Source organism: Nelusetta ayraudi, unplaced genomic scaffold (genome assembly GCF_046127955.1).
Source record: "Nelusetta ayraudi isolate G7.1 ecotype Tasmania unplaced genomic scaffold, CSIRO-AGI_Nayr_v1 ptg000033l, whole genome shotgun sequence".
In the NCBI taxonomy this organism is placed as follows: domain Eukaryota; kingdom Metazoa; phylum Chordata; class Actinopteri; order Tetraodontiformes; family Monacanthidae; genus Nelusetta; species Nelusetta ayraudi.
The window spans coordinates 5,325,495-5,345,454 of record NW_027466083.1 but is presented as its reverse complement, the minus strand read 5'-3'; the positions used below and the strand labels follow the sequence as shown (position 1 = coordinate 5,345,454).

Below are 19,960 nucleotides of genomic sequence, written 5' to 3'. Positions count from 1 at the left end.
TTATGTTTTGAGCATTAAACTATGCACCGTTACCCTGCAAGGGTCATCAAATCGAACGTCTAAATTTCCTGACAAAAACTGTTAGCGGTCGTTTTAATTAGCTGCCGTGTAACAACTATTAATGCCATAAACCGTCACAAAAAAACAGCTGCAGGAGCACCAGGAAAAGTAAAGTGCAAAGTATCGACGTTTTCGATGAACACAGCATCACTTTGATATTAAAAACTAATTCCAAGAGAAGAATAAAAAAATACACTAGAAACGTATGATCATTGTTTGAAGCAGATGGGTTTCTTTTACAAAACACGAAAAACTTAACTACACACACACACACACACACACACACACTGGAAGACATATTGAAAAACAGTGGAGGTTGCTTTTATTTCATTCAACAGAAAAAAAACTGCTGCGACATCGGATTTAACCACTGAGCAGAAACTAACATTCACACTGTGCCACTGAAATGATGACTGGCACAGCGGAGCTGTAAGGCTCGAGGACGCCTCGGACACGTGCACACGCATATACACATGTACTCACCTGGGCAGCCGCCCATGCACACACAACTTCATTTTTCATTTACATCAGCTATCTTACACATATATCGCTGCTCGTGCAGCAACCGTATCACTGCCCCTCCCCTCCGATGTATTCAGTCAGAGAGGCGAGGGGTCAAGGGTCACCCTCAGATTCGTCTTCCCTGCTTTTTGCCTTTCGTCACAGGCTAATTCAGGGACGTGTGGCGACATAACACAGAGACTTCAGCCTTATGTCTCTGTGGTACATCGGCGAAGCAACATGACCCCCCAGCAATAACACTGCAAGACCAGCAGCGACAGGCCTGGAGGGTAGGGTCTTGGGGGTTTTGGACCAGGTCATGCTCTGGCCAGGGAGGGCGAGGAGGAGCCGGGCACCGTCTGAAAAGATGATGCTATTGGTCACTTGGTGGAGCGACGGGTGGGCTCGGAGGCAGTGGGAGGTGGTGGCGGCCCACGGCGGTCCAGATCTTCAATGTAGAACATGATGAGCTTCCTGCGCTCTTCTGGGACGCACTCCAAGACGAGGTATCGTTTGTCATTCTGAAGGATCTTCTCTACATCTTTCAGATGCTGGTCTGATTCCTGTATGAGTTTTCTTGACCTGGTGGTGAGGGGAAATGTGAGAGGAAATGTGAAAGAGGAAGCATACAATCAAGAAGAGAGACACTGTTTAAATACCATTTATAATAAAGATTATTATTAACCAACCTATACGTGATGAACTTGGTCTCCTTCAGCAGGGTTCTAAAGTCAGCTTTGGCTGTGATGTACTTGTCTTTGATGTAGTCTTCAAACTCTCGCTGTCTCTTCTACAAACAAAGAAAACATGCATACACTTAAAATGGCCACATTAAAGTCATGCTACGATACACACTTTCCATATTTCCATACGCAAACATTGTGTTTACAAATGTTTTCTACGACATGAAAACAGCGGCGCTAATGTACTTTGAGCCATTTACACATGCAAATTATTTGGTCAAGGTTTCCAAATGAAAAGCTTTACCCTGTCACTGGAAGAGAACTTGATACAGCGCGGATCCTCCTTGATGACCTTCTTCACCTCCTTCCATGTCGTTGTCAAAGTGATCTAAAAACACGTGACAAATCACTCTTTAAAATGCTGAAGTGCAGCAATGACATCTGATGCCTTCAATGGTCAAATGCAGTTTCATATATCAGGAATGAAATGGTTACCGTGGTGGTTTCATCCAGTAGCTGCCTGAAAAGTTCCTTCTTTTTCTTGGCCAGCGCTTCTACGTGTTCATTAAACAGCTTCTCCTTCTCTTCTCGCTCCAACAGCGATGCCGACTCCCAGCGATGGTCCTTCCTCAGGTTGCGACGTGTGTCCGACCACGTTGCATCTGATGACCGTACCTGAAATATGTATGTATTTCTTTTAAGTATAGGGCTCTAACACACCTTGGAGGTAATGTTGAAGTGTCTGATAATACAGAAAAGTGAGCGTCTCACCATGTCAGACATGAGGGCTTTGAAATGCTGGATGGCCTCCTCCCTCTTGTGCTGCTCTCTCTCTCTGTCGATCTCTTTGGTCTGTTCGGATCGGGCTTTCTGCACCTCCCGCTCCCTTTCTCTCAGACTGGCCTCGATGCGAGCCTGCCGTTCCAACTCACGCTCCTTCTCAATGTCCACGTTCTGCAGAGTAGAACACAGTTTGGGGTAAATACATAAAAATATAAGAGGTGACAGGGAATATAACATATAGGAAAAGAACTGGCCCATAATTTTACATTTGTGCCACCATGAAGAGTCTAAAGCTCAGAATACACACAGTTGGGACATCCAGACCATGAAGAGGTTTGGTGCTCTTTAAGAATAATTCTTTAGCCCATCGCACACCAGGCCTCACTGGAACTATTAACTAACCTCACTAATAATGAACCTTCTTGTCTCTCCTACTTCGACTGGTTCCTACCTTGGCTAGTTTCTCCATGTAATGTTTGTAAAGCTCTTCTCGGAGGGCAGAGCTCTCCACAGCTTTGTATCGAGGGTCTGTCTCCAGCCTCTCTTTCACTTTGCTCCACCGCTGGCCTGCTTCAACGTGTTGGTCACTTAAGAGTTCAAAGAAATCTTGCTTCACCTGGGAACAATACAGAGGCAAACGTCAAAATTAGAAGGAAATACCAAAATGGCAGAATCAACAGCAGGTAACCAGGACAGCAACGGTCCTTATTGACTTTGAAATTCTTATTTTAAAAATACAACTACTACTACCATTACTAATAATGGATTAGCTGTGCGTGAGTAACTGATACCTTCTCGCCTCTGGACTTGGAGTCCTCTTTGTCTCTTTTCTTCATTGCAGTCATAAATTCGACAAAGATGGCCTCTCTGTCCTTCATCTTGTCGATGTTCTTAAACCGCTGGTCTCTGCCATGCTTCATAGCAAATTCACTAAATGTGGTTCTACAAACATAAGAAAAAATTTAAAAATCAGGTCAAGAATTAAAGCAACATCCACACAGAAAAGCACATCCAAAACACAAAACACTAATTTATTTACCTTGGTGTCAGCCTTGCCTCCTCCATCATCCTCCTGAACTCATCTTTGGCCTGCATCAGCTTGTTCTTCTTCTCCTTCCTTTCCTCCTCTGCCCGTGTCTTCACATACTGGTCAAACACCTAAAAAAGGGGACATTTTGACTTAATTGGCCATGACCAGATGGGCGTACGTGAATGTGATTGAGAAGGGAGAATACAAATGTACCTGTTTCCTCTCTTTTGGGTTGAGTAGAAGGTAACGGGGATCAAATACAATCTTATGAAGTTCTTTGTCCCAAGTTGAGAAGGCAGACACCTATATGGAAGACACAGGGCTCACGTTCCTGTTAAGGCCTTTTTGAAATTGTATCAACTCACACTTAAGAAAAAACAAAAAAACCCGTGATCATTAATTCTGACAAAAGGCTCCTGCGTTGCGATAAATCAACCTTTTACATATTCATTTAATGTTTTTATTAATTCTATGAACTACATGGTTTAGGTTCAAATTAAATTTGACCTGACCAAGTGTCCGGCATTTTTAAGTACTTAGCTCAAATAAATTGTCAACTCTTGTTTTGAAACATGCAGCAAATAAAGTATGAACATTGATTTACCCCTCTCTCCAACAGCATTTCCCTGAACTGGGTCATCCGAGCCTCTAGAGGCACTACAGCTCGTTCTCTAGCAGCTCGAAGCTCTGCCTCCATCGCCGCCTCCTTGTCAGTGTCTGCTTCCTTTACATCCTCCTTCCTGTGCGAGTAAAACAAAACAAATGACACACAAAGAGAGAGAAAGGTAAAACAAAACATGACAAAAAAAAAAAAAAGAAGTCTTGATGTAAAATTAACAGTACTGATCAGGGTTAGGCTCGCTTTACAGCAGCACTGAGAGCGGGGACTCACTTTCTCTTTTTTGCTTTGGTTGGCTCTTCATCCTGACTGTCATCAGTGGGGATGGCCAGTTCTGGCTCCTCCTTGATACCTGTACAGACATACAAGCAAAGTTGAACACACATCTTGGCGTGAACATGGAAAGCAGCATTTGTGAGCCTGTGTTTCCCTGGGGTGCATTCGTTTGGAGATGTTTAAGATGTGAATGCTTAAACGTTGATATTTAAGAGAAGGGACCTCACCGAGCGAGTCCAACGCTTTGTTTGCACAATCGTTTGAATAGGAATTCCAGAGTTAAATCTATGGGCAACTCAACCAACCCTGACCAGCTGTGTAAACTGGCTGAGTGCAACAACTCACTTGGCCAAGGGCCATTATAATTGCTTTGGTGAGCCATTATGCTGCCAGCTAGTGGCCTTCCCTATTTTAGCAGTGCCTTGTGTTACTGGCTTGTGTCAACAGGGCCTGGATGACAAACTAAAGGTGAAAGCCAGTTTGTACACACCAGTCTTCTTGCCCTCGTCAAGCCCTCTCTTGTGCGGAGGCTCCTGGATGTGCTTGTCAACGTCGGATCGTCCAACCAGCTCTTCGGGCCGGTCCCACATCGACAGCCGCGTTGTCGGGTTATAAAAAAACACCCGGTCATCACCTGTCCATACTACACACCTGACACAGGACAGCAAAACAAACACACGTTTAAGTCAACCAACAGAATGAAGGGAACTGAACTGACGCAGCAAATGTGCTGCTTTGAGCAGAGGTGACGCAGGCTCACCATGGCGTGCCAGGGATCGGATTTGTGGCGATGGGCCGAGCTTTCTGAGCTGCCTTCTCCTCCTCTGTCATCTCTTCTTCTTTCGGCTCCTGTGTGGATCAAACATTTATTTTTGAGTTTACGACAGTTCGGACAAGAGCATAGGCTTTCAAATTTGACTTTTTACCGACCTCCTTTACGTTATTTGCGTTTTCATTTTTGTTCTCCTCATCTTCCATCTCCATCGCCTCGGCCTCCTCCTGGGCCAGACGCTCCCTGAGCTTTTCTGCTTCTTTCTCTGAATCAAAAAAAAGGGACAAATAAATGTATTTTTTTTTTTAAGCCATAAAGACACAAATTTAATTTGTGACTTGTCAGCTACTGGTCACAAATTCAATCAGCTTACTTTCAGTCATATCTGCATAGAACACAGGCTAATGTCGGGGATGCTGATCTGGCCTCAGTGATCATTTCAGCGGTATAACTCTCTCCTACCTATTCAACTGTTGTTGCTGAGCGTAAAAGTCAAAGGGGGTAAACTGTTGCGACCACTGTGTTCTGACCAATTCTAGTCCTCCCTCTGACGGCATCAGCATGAACAAACTTAAATATGGTATCGGTATCCGCACCTTTCTCCAACACGGCCAGAGGTTTCTCCCATGTGGACTCAAGCGTTCGGTTGTTGTAGTAGTATGTTTTCCCATCGGCTGTTTTGTACTCCGACCACTCGGGGAGCTGCAGCGATCCGGCCATGGAAGCAGGGGCCGCTGGGAGCGCCAGCTGCGGATGCATCATGGAAACTAAAGGCGGGCCCATGCCAGGGAGCATGCCTAGAATTGGTGAGACGACAAAGAGACAGAAATTGGCAACCAGTCAACTTAGAAAAGCAGTTAGATCCAGCATAAAATTCCCCAGGTTACCCAGGTGCCTGTCTGTTATCTAAAAATGTATGACCACAAGAGTTTAGTCAACTGTGTAGATCAAAGACTTGAAATTTTAAAAAAAAAACAGACGACAAGTCCCTGCAAGTGTTTCTCTTGCTGTCCACGGAAGTGAAAGATGAGAATGAGACTTGAAAGTCTGACACGAGACTAAAGATGCCTGTGAGAAGCACAACCAGCTGACAGCAAACACAGGCCACACACAGATAAACAGGATAGTGACCACACACAATCATGCCACAAACAGAGACGAGCACATGACTGCAACATGTAGCCCTGACTCGCCTACAGCCCAAAACACCCCGCGTCGACAGCGTCTGGAATTATGCAAACTGTCCAAACACAAATCCTTTCTGTTTTTGGGTATGTTTATACTGCACAACTGCTCCACAAGTCCTCTCCTTTTGAGGTCAGAACTTAGCTTCTAGCAGAAGAGACTGCTAGGAATGAAACAAATCGTCTGAGATAAATGGGTGCTGCAAAATCCTGCACATATAAGCTCTGAATCTGCACCGTTCTCAGTCCTGACAGTTCAGGCTAGAAGGAGACAAATAAACAAGTTGTCTTGGTGGGGATGGTACGCTGGATGGATCATGTTGACAGCATTCACCACCATGCCACTGTTTTGAGGGAGCCCATCTCGAACGTATGACTCATGAATCATTCACTGCCATGCCATCTACTGTACGGTCTGGGGAGGTGAGCGGCTGGATGTTTACCGTTGGCGCTGGGGCCTGCCTTTACACAGGGTGCACCTACTATCTGCATCATTGCTACACCTGCAAGAACAACGGACAAGCAAGCATCTTGGTTGGAAACAGCAGGACACTGAACATCAACAACCATGACGTGTAAAAGTGTGCGAGTGGCCCGACTCTGACAACACGTCCAAAGTTTTCAATCGGTCATCACAGTTCTGAGAAATTTTTTGACAATCAGAACGTCAGCAGGTCCACGAGGTTTACAAATCAAGGGTGCTTTGGAGCCCGTGTCATTAATAATCATAAGAGGGGAAAGAGAAAAGAAATCATGATTCATTCAAACTAGTCAGCATTGAAGCTCCCCATTTAACTGACTGATAGACAACTGACTCCAGTCAATTCCATTTGCTCAAAGAACACCACAAAAAAAGAATGACCACTTCAATTGGCCTTCGTTTGACCTGTGTTGACATGTGGGATGGAAAAAGAAGGGGAAAATAAGCCACCAAAAAGAGGAAACAGGAAAAGAAACATAAAACACAACGCAAACACAGGACTACAGAGCCTACAGAGAAAGCTAGATTTATTTCTTATTTTTTCACTGCTACTTCAACTACATTAAGGCAACTTAATCTAAAACACTTTATATTTGACAACCATTATGTTACATCCAACATTTGCATGTAGTTTGGTGCTTTTTGTTAACCACTAAAATGTCTCAAAGCAACATGAAGTTAAATCCACTTAAATAGTGGGTCCATTGATATAAGCGATACAGTCGCTATTCACCAAATCACAATCCAGCCAATCACTTCTGAGCCACCGCCCACTCCGGGAATCTGCAACTACTCCTCTATGCGCTACAGACCTAGAGTTCTTTCAGAGTGCGGCATGGATCTTAAGTTTGTTTGGGAATTTACCAGCTGGACAATAAAACCTTACCTGGTAGAGGGATGTGCATGCCTGGCAAAGGCACCCTGAAAGGCGGCACCATGACAGGGGGGAAGGCCGGCAGGGCTGCAGTAGGCTGGGCCACACTGTGAGGCAAGGCTGCAGGCAGCAGAGGCACAGTCTGCACCGCTGTGACAGGTGACGGCATCGTGGAAACGGTGACCACAGTCACTGGAGACACGACTACAGTTGAGGTCACTGTGGCAACAGGGTTTAGGTCTGCTACAACAGTGGCTTTGTGGGGAAAGACGACACAAGAACGCGTTAGTTCAGAGTGTATGCACTTCTGCGTGTCGAACCCAGGAGTGCAGACATACCTGCCATGCTCACAGAGGGGGAGGGCATGTTGGATTCTGGACTGGAGGAGATTGTCCGCGAGGGGGTTATGGACGCCTGGCTCGGGGAGGCCGTGCCGGCTGTGGTGTTCACGCTGTTGGAGGCGGCAGCTGGCGTCACTCCGCCACTCGCACAGGCAACAGCGCCGCCAACGAGGAGAGGGTTGATTTCGGACTGCTGGATGATCTTCACACCGTCAGGTTTAGTCCAAGCAGACTCTCTGGTCCTGGCGTTGTAGTAATATGCCTAGCGATTACCGACAAGAACAATATGTACAGTTTTGAGGTGGATTTGTTTTTACTATGCTAAAATTGTATTTTTGTGCAGTATTACACTCTGATTAAACTGAACACAAAACAATATTTTGTAATTGTAAAAATCTTTCTGGAAAAAAGGGTTGAAAAGATTCAATAAACTAAGCAGTATCCACAATGTTTTTTTCTACAATATTAGTTATGTAAACCAATAAAAACAGTTTCAGTTTTTCAAAAATTCAGCATTTCAGAAGGTCACTATGGTATCTGACAAGAATTTCATCCTACCTTTCCATCTGCTGTCTTGTTCTCTACCCAGATTTCCTCTGAAGGGTTTACTGCAGGAGTTCCAGATGCAGGAACAGGAGGCATCCCAGGCGGAAAAAGCATCCCAGGTGGAGGCGGCAAGTTGCTCATTGGAGGTGGGAGGAAGGGAGGTCTCTGGAGCCAACAGGAAAGACAAGGCATTCAATTATCAGTCATCAGTTGCTTTTGTCTAAACATATATAAAAATACATTCTTGTATCCTGTATGACAAAATAGACAGACGGGCAGATTGTGGCCCATAGTTACATATTGCTGTAAAAAAAAAAAAAAAAAAAGAAAGAAAAACTATTACATTATATAAGAAGGAAGGTAAAGCGACCTACCCATCAATATGCCCAGGAGTGAGCCTTTGAACCGTCACTTATGGCCAACAGCAAGTTATAAGAAAACTGTCCTTCATGCCTGTACAACAACATTTACAGAAGTAAAACTGTGACAGTTACCTGTAGATGGGGAGGGCCCATGGGTGGCGGTATGCCTCCAGGTGGTGGGATGGGAGGCATGTTGGGGTCAAAGTGTGGGCGTGCAAAAGGAGGTCGGGGTGGGGGTCCTCTCATTATTCCAAAGGGAGGAGGCGGTGGTCGCAGCAGAGGCGGTGGGCCTCGCAACACCGGTGTCTGGGCAGGCGCGGGTGCAGATGTCGGAGCAGGAGCTGGCACGGGCGCAGGACCTCGGAACCGTACTGCCTGCTGCACCATTCTGGGACACAATGAAAACTTGTTTAGGTTAAGTATGGCACCCTATGGTATAGATGTGCTGTGAACCCTGTAACAGGTACAGGAAGCAGCCTGGAGCAGGAAAAACACGGACCACAACATGCGTTGCTTACAATGTCAGTATATAATACATAAAAAGTCCCAAACCTTTACTGAGAAATTTTAAGTTGGCCCATTGCTATAGAAATCTAATCTATATTATCCAATAATATCATTTTAAATAATAGTATACTTCGAGTAGTAATTACTAAATTGATAAGAGCATCATGTATCACTGGCTGTACCGATAACTGATACATGCGAGATGGAAGCCAATACAGCCAAATGTTACAAAACACGTCTACGTGTACTTGCTGGCCTATTCAAACATGAGCTGCACTGCAATTTATAGTTCTGGTGTTGCACGTTTCTATTTACTTGCTAAATAACCGCGTCTTTCTCGTAATGGGCGAAAACAAAGAGAGTCCATTCATTCAAATAACGCAATGAACGTTATGCCCCCCCGCCACCTGCCTACTAATTTAAGTGGCAACTTGTGTTAGCTGGCTAAAGCTGGCGGAATACATGTGTCCGACCATGTGAACCCAAGACTGTTTGAAAAGACAGAGTCAAGACTGGGTGGAAGGCTCCGTCCATTAATCAGGTAAAGACCAATGTGTTCGACTGGAGCCTGTGTTTACCGCGTGCCACGAGAGACGAGCGGCTTGCCAACATTGGCTCATTAGCCCAAAGCTAGCTAGCTAGCATGGCTCCACACGCACGCACAACGCCCGATTACACACGTACAAACTTCGCCAAAACAAAGCGACTTGAGTTCATAATTAATCTAGGCTAGATCCTGCTAAGTTACTTTATTTAACACATTATTTGCTCTTATCTGACCTGTTTTCGCTGAATCCGATACTCTCGCTTTCCGCCTGGTCCGCCATTACAGGAAAATGTATCTCCTCTCTTCCTGGAAACGCCCCAAACCAGATTCTACATCTCCCATTGGTCGAATTTTTGTGTAAATCATAAATGGACCCGAGCTCTTTTCCGTCTGATTGGATTATTATTTACTCACAAATTTTCGGCCAAGCATTCATTGGTTGGCTGGGGTCAAATTTTGTGTTAATGCCTTTGTTCATGCAGGGCCGTAAGTTTCTGCCTTTGATTCTTCTGTTACTGTCCACCAATGTGAAGATATTTATGCTGCACATTTGTGAGTCGTCTATGACGGTGAAAGAGTCAATTTATCTGGAAAAAAATATCTGAATTGCAGAAACGTTTCTCCACAATTCTTAAATCCGACGTATCTAACAGTTATTTTCTTTGAAAAATAAAAGGCCAATAGTAGTCAAAATAGCTGTAATTAATTAGATTAATGGACCCAGTCCTGCACCCAGAAAGCAGGAAGTGAATAAGTAACATATAGCTACAAACAAATACAAATAGGAAACCAAAGGTTTTATGTTATGTAATTTAATGCTGGATGAAGTACAGAAAATAGAATACAATCAAATTAATCTAGTTGTAATGAAAAAGAACAAAATAATTTCAATGAATTTATGTTGTTAGCAACTCTTTCATATTAACTTAACCTTAGAAGAGAACTAATAAAAAATATGAAACTAAAAGCTATGGAATCATACCTCTGAGAGTAACAAAATAAAGATTTGGTCATTTTTAGTAGAACGCCCCATAAAATGACAGGAGGCTCTGGTGAGTTGTGTTTGCGCATCAAACTGAAAAATTCAAACCCATACACATGACATACCCTCTCTCCCTTTTTTTGACAGACAAACAGACAGAAAACACACTCATTCACTCCCTGCAAACTTTTCATTGGTCTCTGCAAGCCTAGGTAATCACAGATTAAAAGGAATCAGGTGAGCATTTTTAGCACACCATTTCTGGAGCAGAGATGTTTAATTCTTGCACTGTGGGATCACCAACTGTGTGGGTAAATGAAGATGTTTTCTTGAAAAAAGAAAAACAAAACAAACTCAAATAACAGAATGAATATTAAAAAATAGGATGTAGCTGTATCCTGTAATCCTGTTTTATCTTGACAACATTTAACATCCTATAATGGATTTGTACTTGTTCCGGTTTATTATGTGTTTATGTATATAAATGTTGAATAAACAGATGAGAGCAGTGTGGGGCAAAATTATCAGTGGTGGTGAATGGTACTTTAAAAACAAACTTAAATGTATCCTTACATCACATAGAAATGCAAAATATGACCCATAACGGCGTATGATTATTGAAATATAAATAGTCGCAAGAAGACCTCGGACAGAAGAAACTGGTATGAGCGGTGTACAGTGAGTCTTGAGAACAGCTGCATCATATTTCTCGGAGTGGAGGAAAATGGAAAACAGTGTAATATGCAATCCACACGGTATTATGGCTCAGAATAGGTACAACACTGTATCATTTCATTGCATATGCCCATACTCCCCTCTGCTGGACGATTGGAGTATCTGTAACTGCTAAAGCTAACTGCGAGGACAACGTACTGCTCACACATCTGCCAATAACGTAATAGCTCAAATTTCACGATTGATTGTGTAATTTGTTGTTTTACACAAATTCCAGATTACAATGCAGAAGTAAGGCAACAGTGCCAACTATACCTTAGTTGGCACTACCGACTGAACTGTCACTGAAAAAAAATTACTTTTTCTTTTTAGCAATAGGGGATTATTTCATATACGGATCACGTATACATACAGGCTGACATGAGGAACCCATATCGAAGGCTGTGAGTTGACATCACTCCAGTCTTTATGGTGTAGTGTGAAATCCTTCAACACGTCAAATCTGCTCGCTGAGGAGTGCCTGTATGACTGGTGTCAATGGTGCCGGCAAGTAGAAAGAGAAACATGCAAAACTGTCCCCACATACAACTGTCTCCCGCCCCAATGGCTCACCCTCATAATCCACACACACACGCACACGCACACGCCCACACGCACACGCACACGCACACACACACACACACACACACACACACACACACACACACACACACACACACACACACAAAATTACTGAACTACTCATTTCCCAAAACTGCCAAAGTTAGCGAAGGCATCTTGTTTGGGTGGAACCATTGCTGGGCTGATGGAGTGGGGCAGGCCCATCATAGTAGGGGCGGTCATGCCCATATTCATGCTCATGTTCATTCCCATCATGCCTTGGTTAACAGGAATCGCGCCCATCCCTATGGTACCCGTGGTCATTGAAGCAGGCATGCTCGTTGCCATGGAAGCAGGCGTGCCCATGGTCATGGCACTGCCTGTCGGTGCTCTCATGGATGTCATGTGGGGAGGGGAGCTCAGGTTGAGTCCTCCAAAGTTCTGGGCCAACAGGTTGATGGGAGGTACTCCTGCGCACCAACAATACGGAAAGCGAGATTTAAAGCGGCTGCTAAGCTGTGCAAGGTGAAATAAAACATTGATGAGATCACTCGAAATGTACAGGTTAAATGTCCGTTTTCACATCAGTCATCATTCAATAATCTCAATTTTGACAACTGGCATCATATTAAAAAGCTCCCATGTTACATACAATTCGCTTTACCAATCTATTTTTGAATTATATTATGGTTGTCTAACTCTCCAGAAGTGATAAAAGCCCCACTTTCTAGAAAGCAACAAAATATCCTTGGTAAGATGCTAAAACTGAGTTTTTTAGTGGGAGGCTGTAAACACAGGGCTATATATGGTGTTCACTGGATATTAGTAGCACAATTAGCATATTTTTAGATAGAGCATGGCTTCTCCACTGCAGTCTGAGTTCTTAATTACTTTCAAAGACTTAATTCCAATTATTTTTGACTGCTTGAATACTTTCGACCACCCTGTGGAATCCAATAGTGTGTCATAATCAAAGTGAGACATTTGTCACCTTGCTGCTGGATGATGTTGTTAAGAGTAGGTGGCGTCTTTGTGGGATTGAGACCAGCTGATAGGAAGTCTAGACTGATGTTGACGGATGGGTCGGACCAGGTCGACCCTAATGACCCTTGACATCCAGCGCCGACCTTCTGCTGCTGCCCTGCAGCCTGCTGAGATGCCATGCCTCCCAAACTCTGCGTTATGTCACAAATGTTTTGCATTTGAATCAATGAAGCGTATACAACTGGAGACCACACACATGGAAAAATAACTTCTGGGAGAAAATAACCAAAGCAACACATTTCTGCAGCACGAAAAAAGTCAAATCATTTGTACGGAAGGAGGAGTGGCGTGCCTTCCTTTGATGTGCACTGTACCCACCTGCTGAGAGCGAGACAGGGGCATGGTGGGCAGAGCAACCGGTGCTCCAGGTGTCACGCCACCCAAAGAGAATGTCATGCTCTGGGATGCACTCAGCGTTGCATGCTGATTGGTCAGTTGGTGGTTGACGCCACCCATCAGGTCAAAGAGCTCAGCTGATGGCGGGATGGAAGTCGGGGGAGAAGCTGCGGACGCCTGGACACTGCCAAACAGGTCGCCGACGGGCTGGGTGGGACCGGCGTTTGATGAAGTGGGCGAGTTGACTGAAAAGGCGTTCCAGTCTCCGAATTCTCCATTCCCATTGGATGAGGCAGCAGCTGTCCGCAAGACAGTGTTAGATAAGTTAAGTCACAATGACTGCATGGCTTGCAAAATGCGGCTGAGGGCAGAAAGGTGAGGGCGTGTTTACCAGTGGAGGTTGGGAGGCTGGCGGAGGCAGCGGCAGAGGAGAAGTCTGCAAAGCCACCGATGAGATCTGAGCTTCCACCTGAGTAGGTGGATTTAGGTTTAGCACGAATGCCCAAAGATAACACGCAATCATAGCCTCGACTTTTCATAACTGTTGCGCAAGAGACGATTCTCAGTCACCTGTTGTTGTGCCCTGACTGGCTGCAGGGTCGATCACGAGCAGGTCGGCGATACCGCCACTTGAAGACTGCCGTACTGTTGACTGTAGATGGTGTGGAGCAACGTAATGTGAGAACACATTAAAATGTCCAAAAACAAACAAACAAATCAAAACCCCGAGCACCTTCTCTTCGGAGCTCTTGTCTCCTGTGTAGTGCGCTGCGGCGCCCAGGTCCAGGGTCTTGCTGCTGGCTGCGCCGCTGCGTTTCCTTGTGGTGGTAGTGGTGGTTTCTGTTGCTTGTGTGATCTGGATGCTCTTTGTTGTGACCGTTTCTTCCTCGTCTTTGAACTCAAGAGCGTCTTGCCGCCCATTTCTGGACACGTGGTCTTCCTCGTTGTCACTAGGTGGCAAACAAGACAAAGCATATATGGGGAGTGAGCGAGCAGGGAGGTCTTAACTTTGGCTGAACCTGCTGCTACTATTAAATACTTTGATGACTTTGGTTTTTAACGGCAGGCTAGGTGCAGTCATTTTGGAGGTAGCCATTTCATAATAGGAGAAGTGTTTAATCTTCAGCCACTGTAAACAAAAAAACCAAAGGCATCAAGGTTCTTTTAGTGTGCGTGAGCAATGTTTACCTGATTCTGTCTGGTGAGTCGTCTCGTTCCTTCTTTCGAAACTTGTTGAGCGTGTCATCGATGGTGCTTCCTATCTTGTCGCTGATCTCCCCGAGTTTCTCACTAAAGGGGAAAGCCCCTCTGCTCTTATCCCAGTCCTCATCCCACTTTGTGCGATCCAGTTCATTAGCTGTGGCAATAAAAAAAGAGAGCAAACACACATCAATATGTAAGAGCTCCCTAACTTGATATGGAGATACAACTGAGGGCAGACAAAACTATCACAGATGCTGCAAATTTTTGCAGCATTAATATTTGTCTCAAAACAACAGGAATTAAAAATAGCCATTCAAACTTTTTTTAGTCCTGATATAATATCAATCTGGGTTTTGTCATCATCTAATTGTCTGACTCAAGCTCTCTAATCACTCATTATGAATCACTCACAGTTCTTCATGCTGCCGCCTCCGCCTCCGCCTCCGCCTCCGCCTCCTCCACCTCCTCCTCCTCCTCCTCCTCCTCCTCCCCCGCCGCCGCTGCTTCCTCCACCGCTTCCTCCACCACTTCCTCCCATGCTGTCAGAGGAGACTCCAATGTATTTGTCTTTGTTCTTCTTGGCTTTCTTTCGTTCCTCCCTCAGTCTGTCATCGTCCTGGACAAACTCCACCATCTCCTTCACCTTCTGACGTACGTTAATGCCCTGATCCTTACCATTCTCATCTGCTTACACACAAGGAAACAACGGCCAGATGAAGATGAGAAGCTGTACAAATCTTCTACAATACAGATGCTCGCCAAGGCATGTGTCCTATTTGTTGAAAAGGGCCACGCAAAATGAAGTCACCAGGCCAAAACACAATTTGCCGCAGGGACGATCTAATATCCGTTTATCTTGAAATTTTGGTAGGATCAAACCTTGTGGTCTACCTCGATGCATCACAACTTAATTTTTTGTTGAAATCAACAGATGAATTATGCCAAATAAAACACAATACATAATACATTTGTATAAAATCTGTAATAAGATACAAATAATATGTGAAAAATATAATTGTGTTTCACAAAATCACCGATGAAGTGGTAGTTTTCCAGAGATCGGAGGTCGTAGATGTGTTCTCGGGCACTGGTCACCACTCTTTCAGATCCATTCCTGATCAGGTAGGCCAGTAACAGCAAAGCCTTGCATAGAGAAAGAGTTAAACAATAAGAGCAGCGTGACAATCGACCTTCCAGTGCAACTGCCGCTGCAGGGGTTGATACCTCCCAACCCCGTTTGTTCTTTGAATTATATGCATTTCTCTATTTGAAACAAAAGTGCACAATGATAAAATCTAATAATTTTCTTTACTTGAAAAAACAAAACAAAACAAATATGTAAGCAGTAACCAATTCGTAGACAGGACAGAAACTGTGCACAGCGATATGGTGCGGATTGGTTGGCAGGTTTGGAACATTTCTGAATAAGACTTGATCAACTCTACAGGTTAAATCCATCCATCCATTTTCAATACTCGCTTCTTCCTGAACTCTGGGTTGTGGACAGGTTAAATCATATCAGCTGAATAAAAAAACATGATTGTGTGCACAGCCAGCCGCCTCACTGCACCAATACCTTGTAGACTCGTCTCCAGTTCTTCTTGTTGTCTTTCAGCATCCTTGTCCACAGCATGTTCATCACCTCTGGGAACTGTTCATACATGAAGGTTGACCTACACAGACAAACACAAAACACACAATAGCACATACAAATGTACTTGAAGCTGAAGTAGAATCCAGACTGCCAACTACAGCAAAGCGGTGTTTCAGCCCAACGTGCACGTGTCCTGCATGCCTGTGTCACACATACTTGGCTATTTCCCCCATCAGTTGTCCGGAAGGTCCCCAGGGGTCATCATTGGTGGCTTCCCTCACCTTGGACTCGATTTCTGAGTAGTTCATTACAACATTGGTGCTGTTGAAAATAAAAAAAAAAAAGAAAAGAAAAAAAAGACCCATCTTCATTAATCTCATCCCTAATGTTCACGATAAAACTATTATCTCTGAATTGACTGTATTATTCTGGCCTTTCAAATGTGTGCGTTCTGACCAGCACACCCTCAATAAAAGAAACATGCACATGTTCCCTCTTAACATTTTTAATCCTATTATGACAACCCCTTCGCTCCTCAGGAGGAGTGCTAACCATGCCTTTACTCATGCTTAACATCACCTAGGCTACAGGAGAAAATAAATGAACCTGCCCATGGCAGGACTCGCCGTGGCTGTGGTATTGATCAAATAGACGCAGGCGGTTAACGCTTTAGAATAGCGTGGCTCTGTCTGCTGTAAAGAATGGCTGTCACTGACAGCTCTGTTTGTGTGGATCAATAATAGAGTATTCATCATGGTAAGCCAGGCACAACCAACAGATGCATAATTAGTTCAAACAATACTGCAGTGCATCTCATATTTTTCTTCCGTTTTACACCTTCCACAATTCTGCTCACATACCTTTTATTGACACAGTATTATACTGCCACTCTTCTTCTATTAGCCATAACATTTGTGGAATGATTTGCTCTACACCAGTACTACGAGCCAAAGAACATTTACGAAGAACAACGAGGAGCCTACAGCAAGCACGAAATATCACTCTTATTTTTTTGTGGCATTTTTGGAAAAACATTGTTGTTTTTAATAACTGAATGTACTCGGTATAAACCAAATATACTATAATTGTTTTGTGTTTTTTTGTGTTTTTTTTTTTAAATACGGAAATTATAAAAAAAAACCATCATCAACCAAAAATAACATACTGGCCTCTACATTTACCTGGCATGCGAAAATCACATTCTCAGTTTAACGCAATCTAAAGTGTACCTAGACACCTCTGCTGTATGTTCTATGTGTATAGTCTATAGCAACTGTGTAATTGACAGTTTTGGGAACAGCTGTAGTGATGGAGTCAGCAGTGCTGCTGTCATAGATTGTATGTTGATTATACCAAGCACAAAACATTACACACAAAGAAAAGCTGGCAATAATTGCACGACTACACAAATGGCTTTGAGGGCTCGTCAATATGATGTACCATGGTAATTAGACAGCCATGTACTTTCTTATTGCTGCAGCAGAGAAAAGGTTAAAGACCAGGATGCATTCTTTGTATAGTTCTGTATCATCAGGAGGTTGTTGGCTGGATTGTGACTACGGCATGATCTTTTTGTCTTGTTGTCCAGGACCACGGGGGCTTGGGCCTCATTGGTCCGTGGTAGCACTATGGAGAACACAGACATGCCCCGTCGCTAATTAGATCTATTGACAGCGCGCACACACACACAATCTAACAGACTGCAGCTGTCCATCATCACTGCCACGGGTTTCTGGTCGAGGTACCATTTAAAGTGGATACATGTCTCAGCTATGAGTTTACCACCAAGGCGGGACAGGGCGTGATTCTGCAGCACCGTTACCAGACACAGTAACACGGAGCCGACCCGGGCTTAGCACTGCTAGCGGAATTAGCTAACCGGTTAGCTTTCATTCTAACCGCCCCCCTAAAGAAAAATAATTTCTTATTCTACATTTTTTTTTCCTGCGCCATATATTGCGATATACATGAGTATATGACAGTATGTGCCACTGTGGAACTCGTATTTCTATTTATGACACGGGGTTGAGGGCTTGGCAAGCAGCCAGCTAGTCGTAGCTACCAGCTGAGGGGGCTATCGCTGTGACGTCACAGACCGTATCCTCGGTCAGCGCTCCAAACCGCTGATGCTGCCCGGCTAGAGCCGCCTAGCAAGCCGGCTAGCATCCGCACCTGCGCCTCGGTACTCACGCTTTGTCCACCAGCTCTCTGACTTTCCACATATTCAGCATCTCTGCGCGGAAACTGCAGGCTCGCCGCCTCGACAGTGCGTCGCGCCCGCCGCAAGACAAGAGGTTGTATCCGGATAGCGACGACGGCACGACCCCCCGCCTCTCGGCGCGCTACTCCTCGATGCGCTCCGCTCGGACGACGGTAGCGGCTGCCGCGGAGGAACCGGTGTTGCGCCGAAATCCCACGCCCCCGCAGAATCTCACTGGCCTGAGCGTGAACGCGCACCCCCCTCTCCCACTCCCCGCTTGTTCCCGTTGCACAGCGACAACAACACCGGTGTTTGCGCAACTCAGCAAAAAGCAGGAAAAACAAATCCTAATTTTTATTTTAGATTTGAAGATGAACACAGAGTCATAGACTCTGAAACATGTTCTGATCTCTTATTGTAATATTTTGCTTTTGTGTGTGTGCAGAAAATATAATAATGTAAAAGGTGTCATTTACCTTTGTGTAGCATCAGCTACATTCTACATATATACTACATACTACATGTATGCTGATGTAACATGTCCTGTGTTTTATATGAGAAGAAAACATTCAGATTTTAATGCCAGCTCTGCATGATGCGTGACGAGGTTCATTTACAGAATTAAGTGCTGCAGCAAATACATTATCACTGTACAGCAGTGATAATGAGTTATTTTTATTATAATTTTATTATATATATTATATTATATAATTTTATTATATTTATAATCCATAGTTTGTCTGTGTGATCCCTTTAAAAAATTGCTTTCTGAAAAAAAAATTAAGGTCTTCAGCATTGTGTTGCTAAACTACACAATATCGCCACTAGAGAGCACTGTAATCCTGATTTTTGTTATTTAAACTTGATTCATATCCTTTGACCGTCACAGCCAGATTTTGGAGGCAGTGGAAAAAGTTTGAGTCCATCCATCTATCTATCTATCTATCTATCTATCTATCTATCTATCCATCCATCCATCCATCCATCCATCTATCTATCTATCTATCTGTCTATCTATCTTTCCATCCATCTATCTATCTATCTATCTATCTATCTATCTATCTATCCATCTATCCATCCATCCATCCATCCATCCATCTATCTATCTATCTATCTATCTATCTATCACTGCTTTTTCTTCCTCAAGGTCAAGTAAGGCATAAGCTGTCTTGGTAGGAATTCCAACCAAGACAGCTTATGGCTGATGGCCCGAAGACAGGGCTCAAATCACCAGTTTATCACAGCCTAATGTGCATGTCTTTGGACTGTAGGTGGAATATGAGGATGGAGAGAAGCCATGCAGAGACAGGGAAAACATACCAACTTCATAAAAGAAATGTCTACGTATCATCTAATATTTCTCCCTTAAATAGAAATGAAATGAAAAGCTACAGTTACCGTGTCTGACATTAGTTGCAGCAAACTAAACCTATTGTTGTTCACTAATCTTCATAATGCTGTCAAGTGGCTGCTTTTGTTTTCCATCTGTGACCAAATAAGCTGCGTGACCACATCTCTCTTGTAAAAGTGATCCACCCGAGTGTCAGTGGGAGCAACCTGGATAAACAAAGCTTTAAAAACCACCACAAAGCCATGTGTTCTAATGTGTGTGTGTGTGTGTGTGCGTGTGTGTGCACGCACGTGTGTTTCTGGGGTTCCAGGCAGGCCCAAGAACACAATACTTGGTCATGAACACTGTGTCCACTCTATTCCACCACAGCTTTGAGTACAGCAGCACTGTTTAATGTTGTGTAATAACA

General features: G+C 44.1%; 2 protein-coding genes across 3 annotated transcripts; both read right to left on the bottom strand.

Annotated features, from left to right (window-relative positions):
- Positions 1 to 359: 359 nt before the first annotated feature.
- LOC142891885 (transcription elongation regulator 1-like) lies at positions 360 to 9,931 on the bottom strand. 2 transcript variants are annotated; one of them, XM_076031808.1, is made up of 21 exons: positions 9,800 to 9,931; positions 8,645 to 8,900; positions 8,163 to 8,315; positions 7,602 to 7,866; positions 7,276 to 7,518; positions 6,352 to 6,411; positions 5,321 to 5,521; positions 4,883 to 4,989; positions 4,713 to 4,801; positions 4,443 to 4,603; positions 3,950 to 4,028; positions 3,662 to 3,797; positions 3,271 to 3,360; positions 3,067 to 3,185; positions 2,819 to 2,969; positions 2,479 to 2,643; positions 2,016 to 2,198; positions 1,740 to 1,919; positions 1,549 to 1,632; positions 1,251 to 1,351; positions 360 to 1,143 (listed from the first exon to the last, which is right to left on the bottom strand). In XM_076031808.1, exons 1-21 carry the CDS (start codon positions 9,844 to 9,846, stop codon positions 942 to 944), a joined length of 3,072 nt encoding a protein of 1,023 aa, XP_075887923.1. In that variant the 5' UTR covers positions 9,847 to 9,931; the 3' UTR covers positions 360 to 941. The 2 variants fall into 2 exon arrangements, with proteins under 2 accessions (XP_075887923.1, XP_075887924.1); XM_076031809.1 differs by lacking the exon at positions 6,352 to 6,411.
- Positions 9,932 to 10,362: 431 nt separating this feature from the next.
- Positions 10,363 to 18,452, bottom strand: LOC142891884 (clathrin interactor 1-like). Its single transcript, XM_076031807.1, has 12 exons — positions 18,191 to 18,452; positions 16,217 to 16,321; positions 15,983 to 16,079; positions 15,441 to 15,549; positions 14,818 to 15,090; positions 14,392 to 14,560; positions 13,937 to 14,153; positions 13,774 to 13,855; positions 13,595 to 13,672; positions 13,186 to 13,502; positions 12,815 to 12,998; positions 10,363 to 12,293 (listed from the first exon to the last, which is right to left on the bottom strand). The coding sequence occupies exons 1-12, from the start codon at positions 18,229 to 18,231 to the stop codon at positions 11,965 to 11,967; spliced, it is 2,001 nt and encodes a 666-aa protein (XP_075887922.1). The 5' UTR covers positions 18,232 to 18,452; the 3' UTR covers positions 10,363 to 11,964.
- Between the last annotated feature and the right edge of the window lie 1,508 nt (positions 18,453 to 19,960).

What these genes read in the sequence shown, in the direction of transcription:
- LOC142891884 (XM_076031807.1), bottom strand. Translation starts at nt 18,231, where the DNA reads ATGCTGAATATGTGGAAAGTCAGAGAGCTGGTGGACAAAGC. An exon ending in GGAAAACTACCACTTCATCG is followed by an intron (nt 15,091 to 15,440) that starts GTGATTTTGTGA and finishes GTGTGTAAGCAG; the next exon opens with ATGAGAATGGTAAGGATCAG. An exon ending in CAGCCTCCCAACCTCCACTG is followed by an intron (nt 13,503 to 13,594) that starts GTAAACACGCCC and finishes TCTTGCGGACAG; the next exon opens with CTGCTGCCTCATCCAATGGG.
- LOC142891885 (XM_076031808.1), bottom strand. Translation starts at nt 9,846, where the DNA reads ATGGCGGACCAGGCGGAAAGCGAGAGTATCGGATTCAGCGAAAACAG. An exon ending in ACCCAAAAGAGAGGAAACAG is followed by an intron (nt 3,186 to 3,270) that starts GTACATTTGTAT and finishes CCCCTTTTTTAG; the next exon opens with GTGTTTGACCAGTATGTGAA. An exon ending in AGTTCTCTTCCAGTGACAGG is followed by an intron (nt 1,352 to 1,548) that starts GTAAAGCTTTTC and finishes CTTTGTTTGTAG; the next exon opens with AAGAGACAGCGAGAGTTTGA.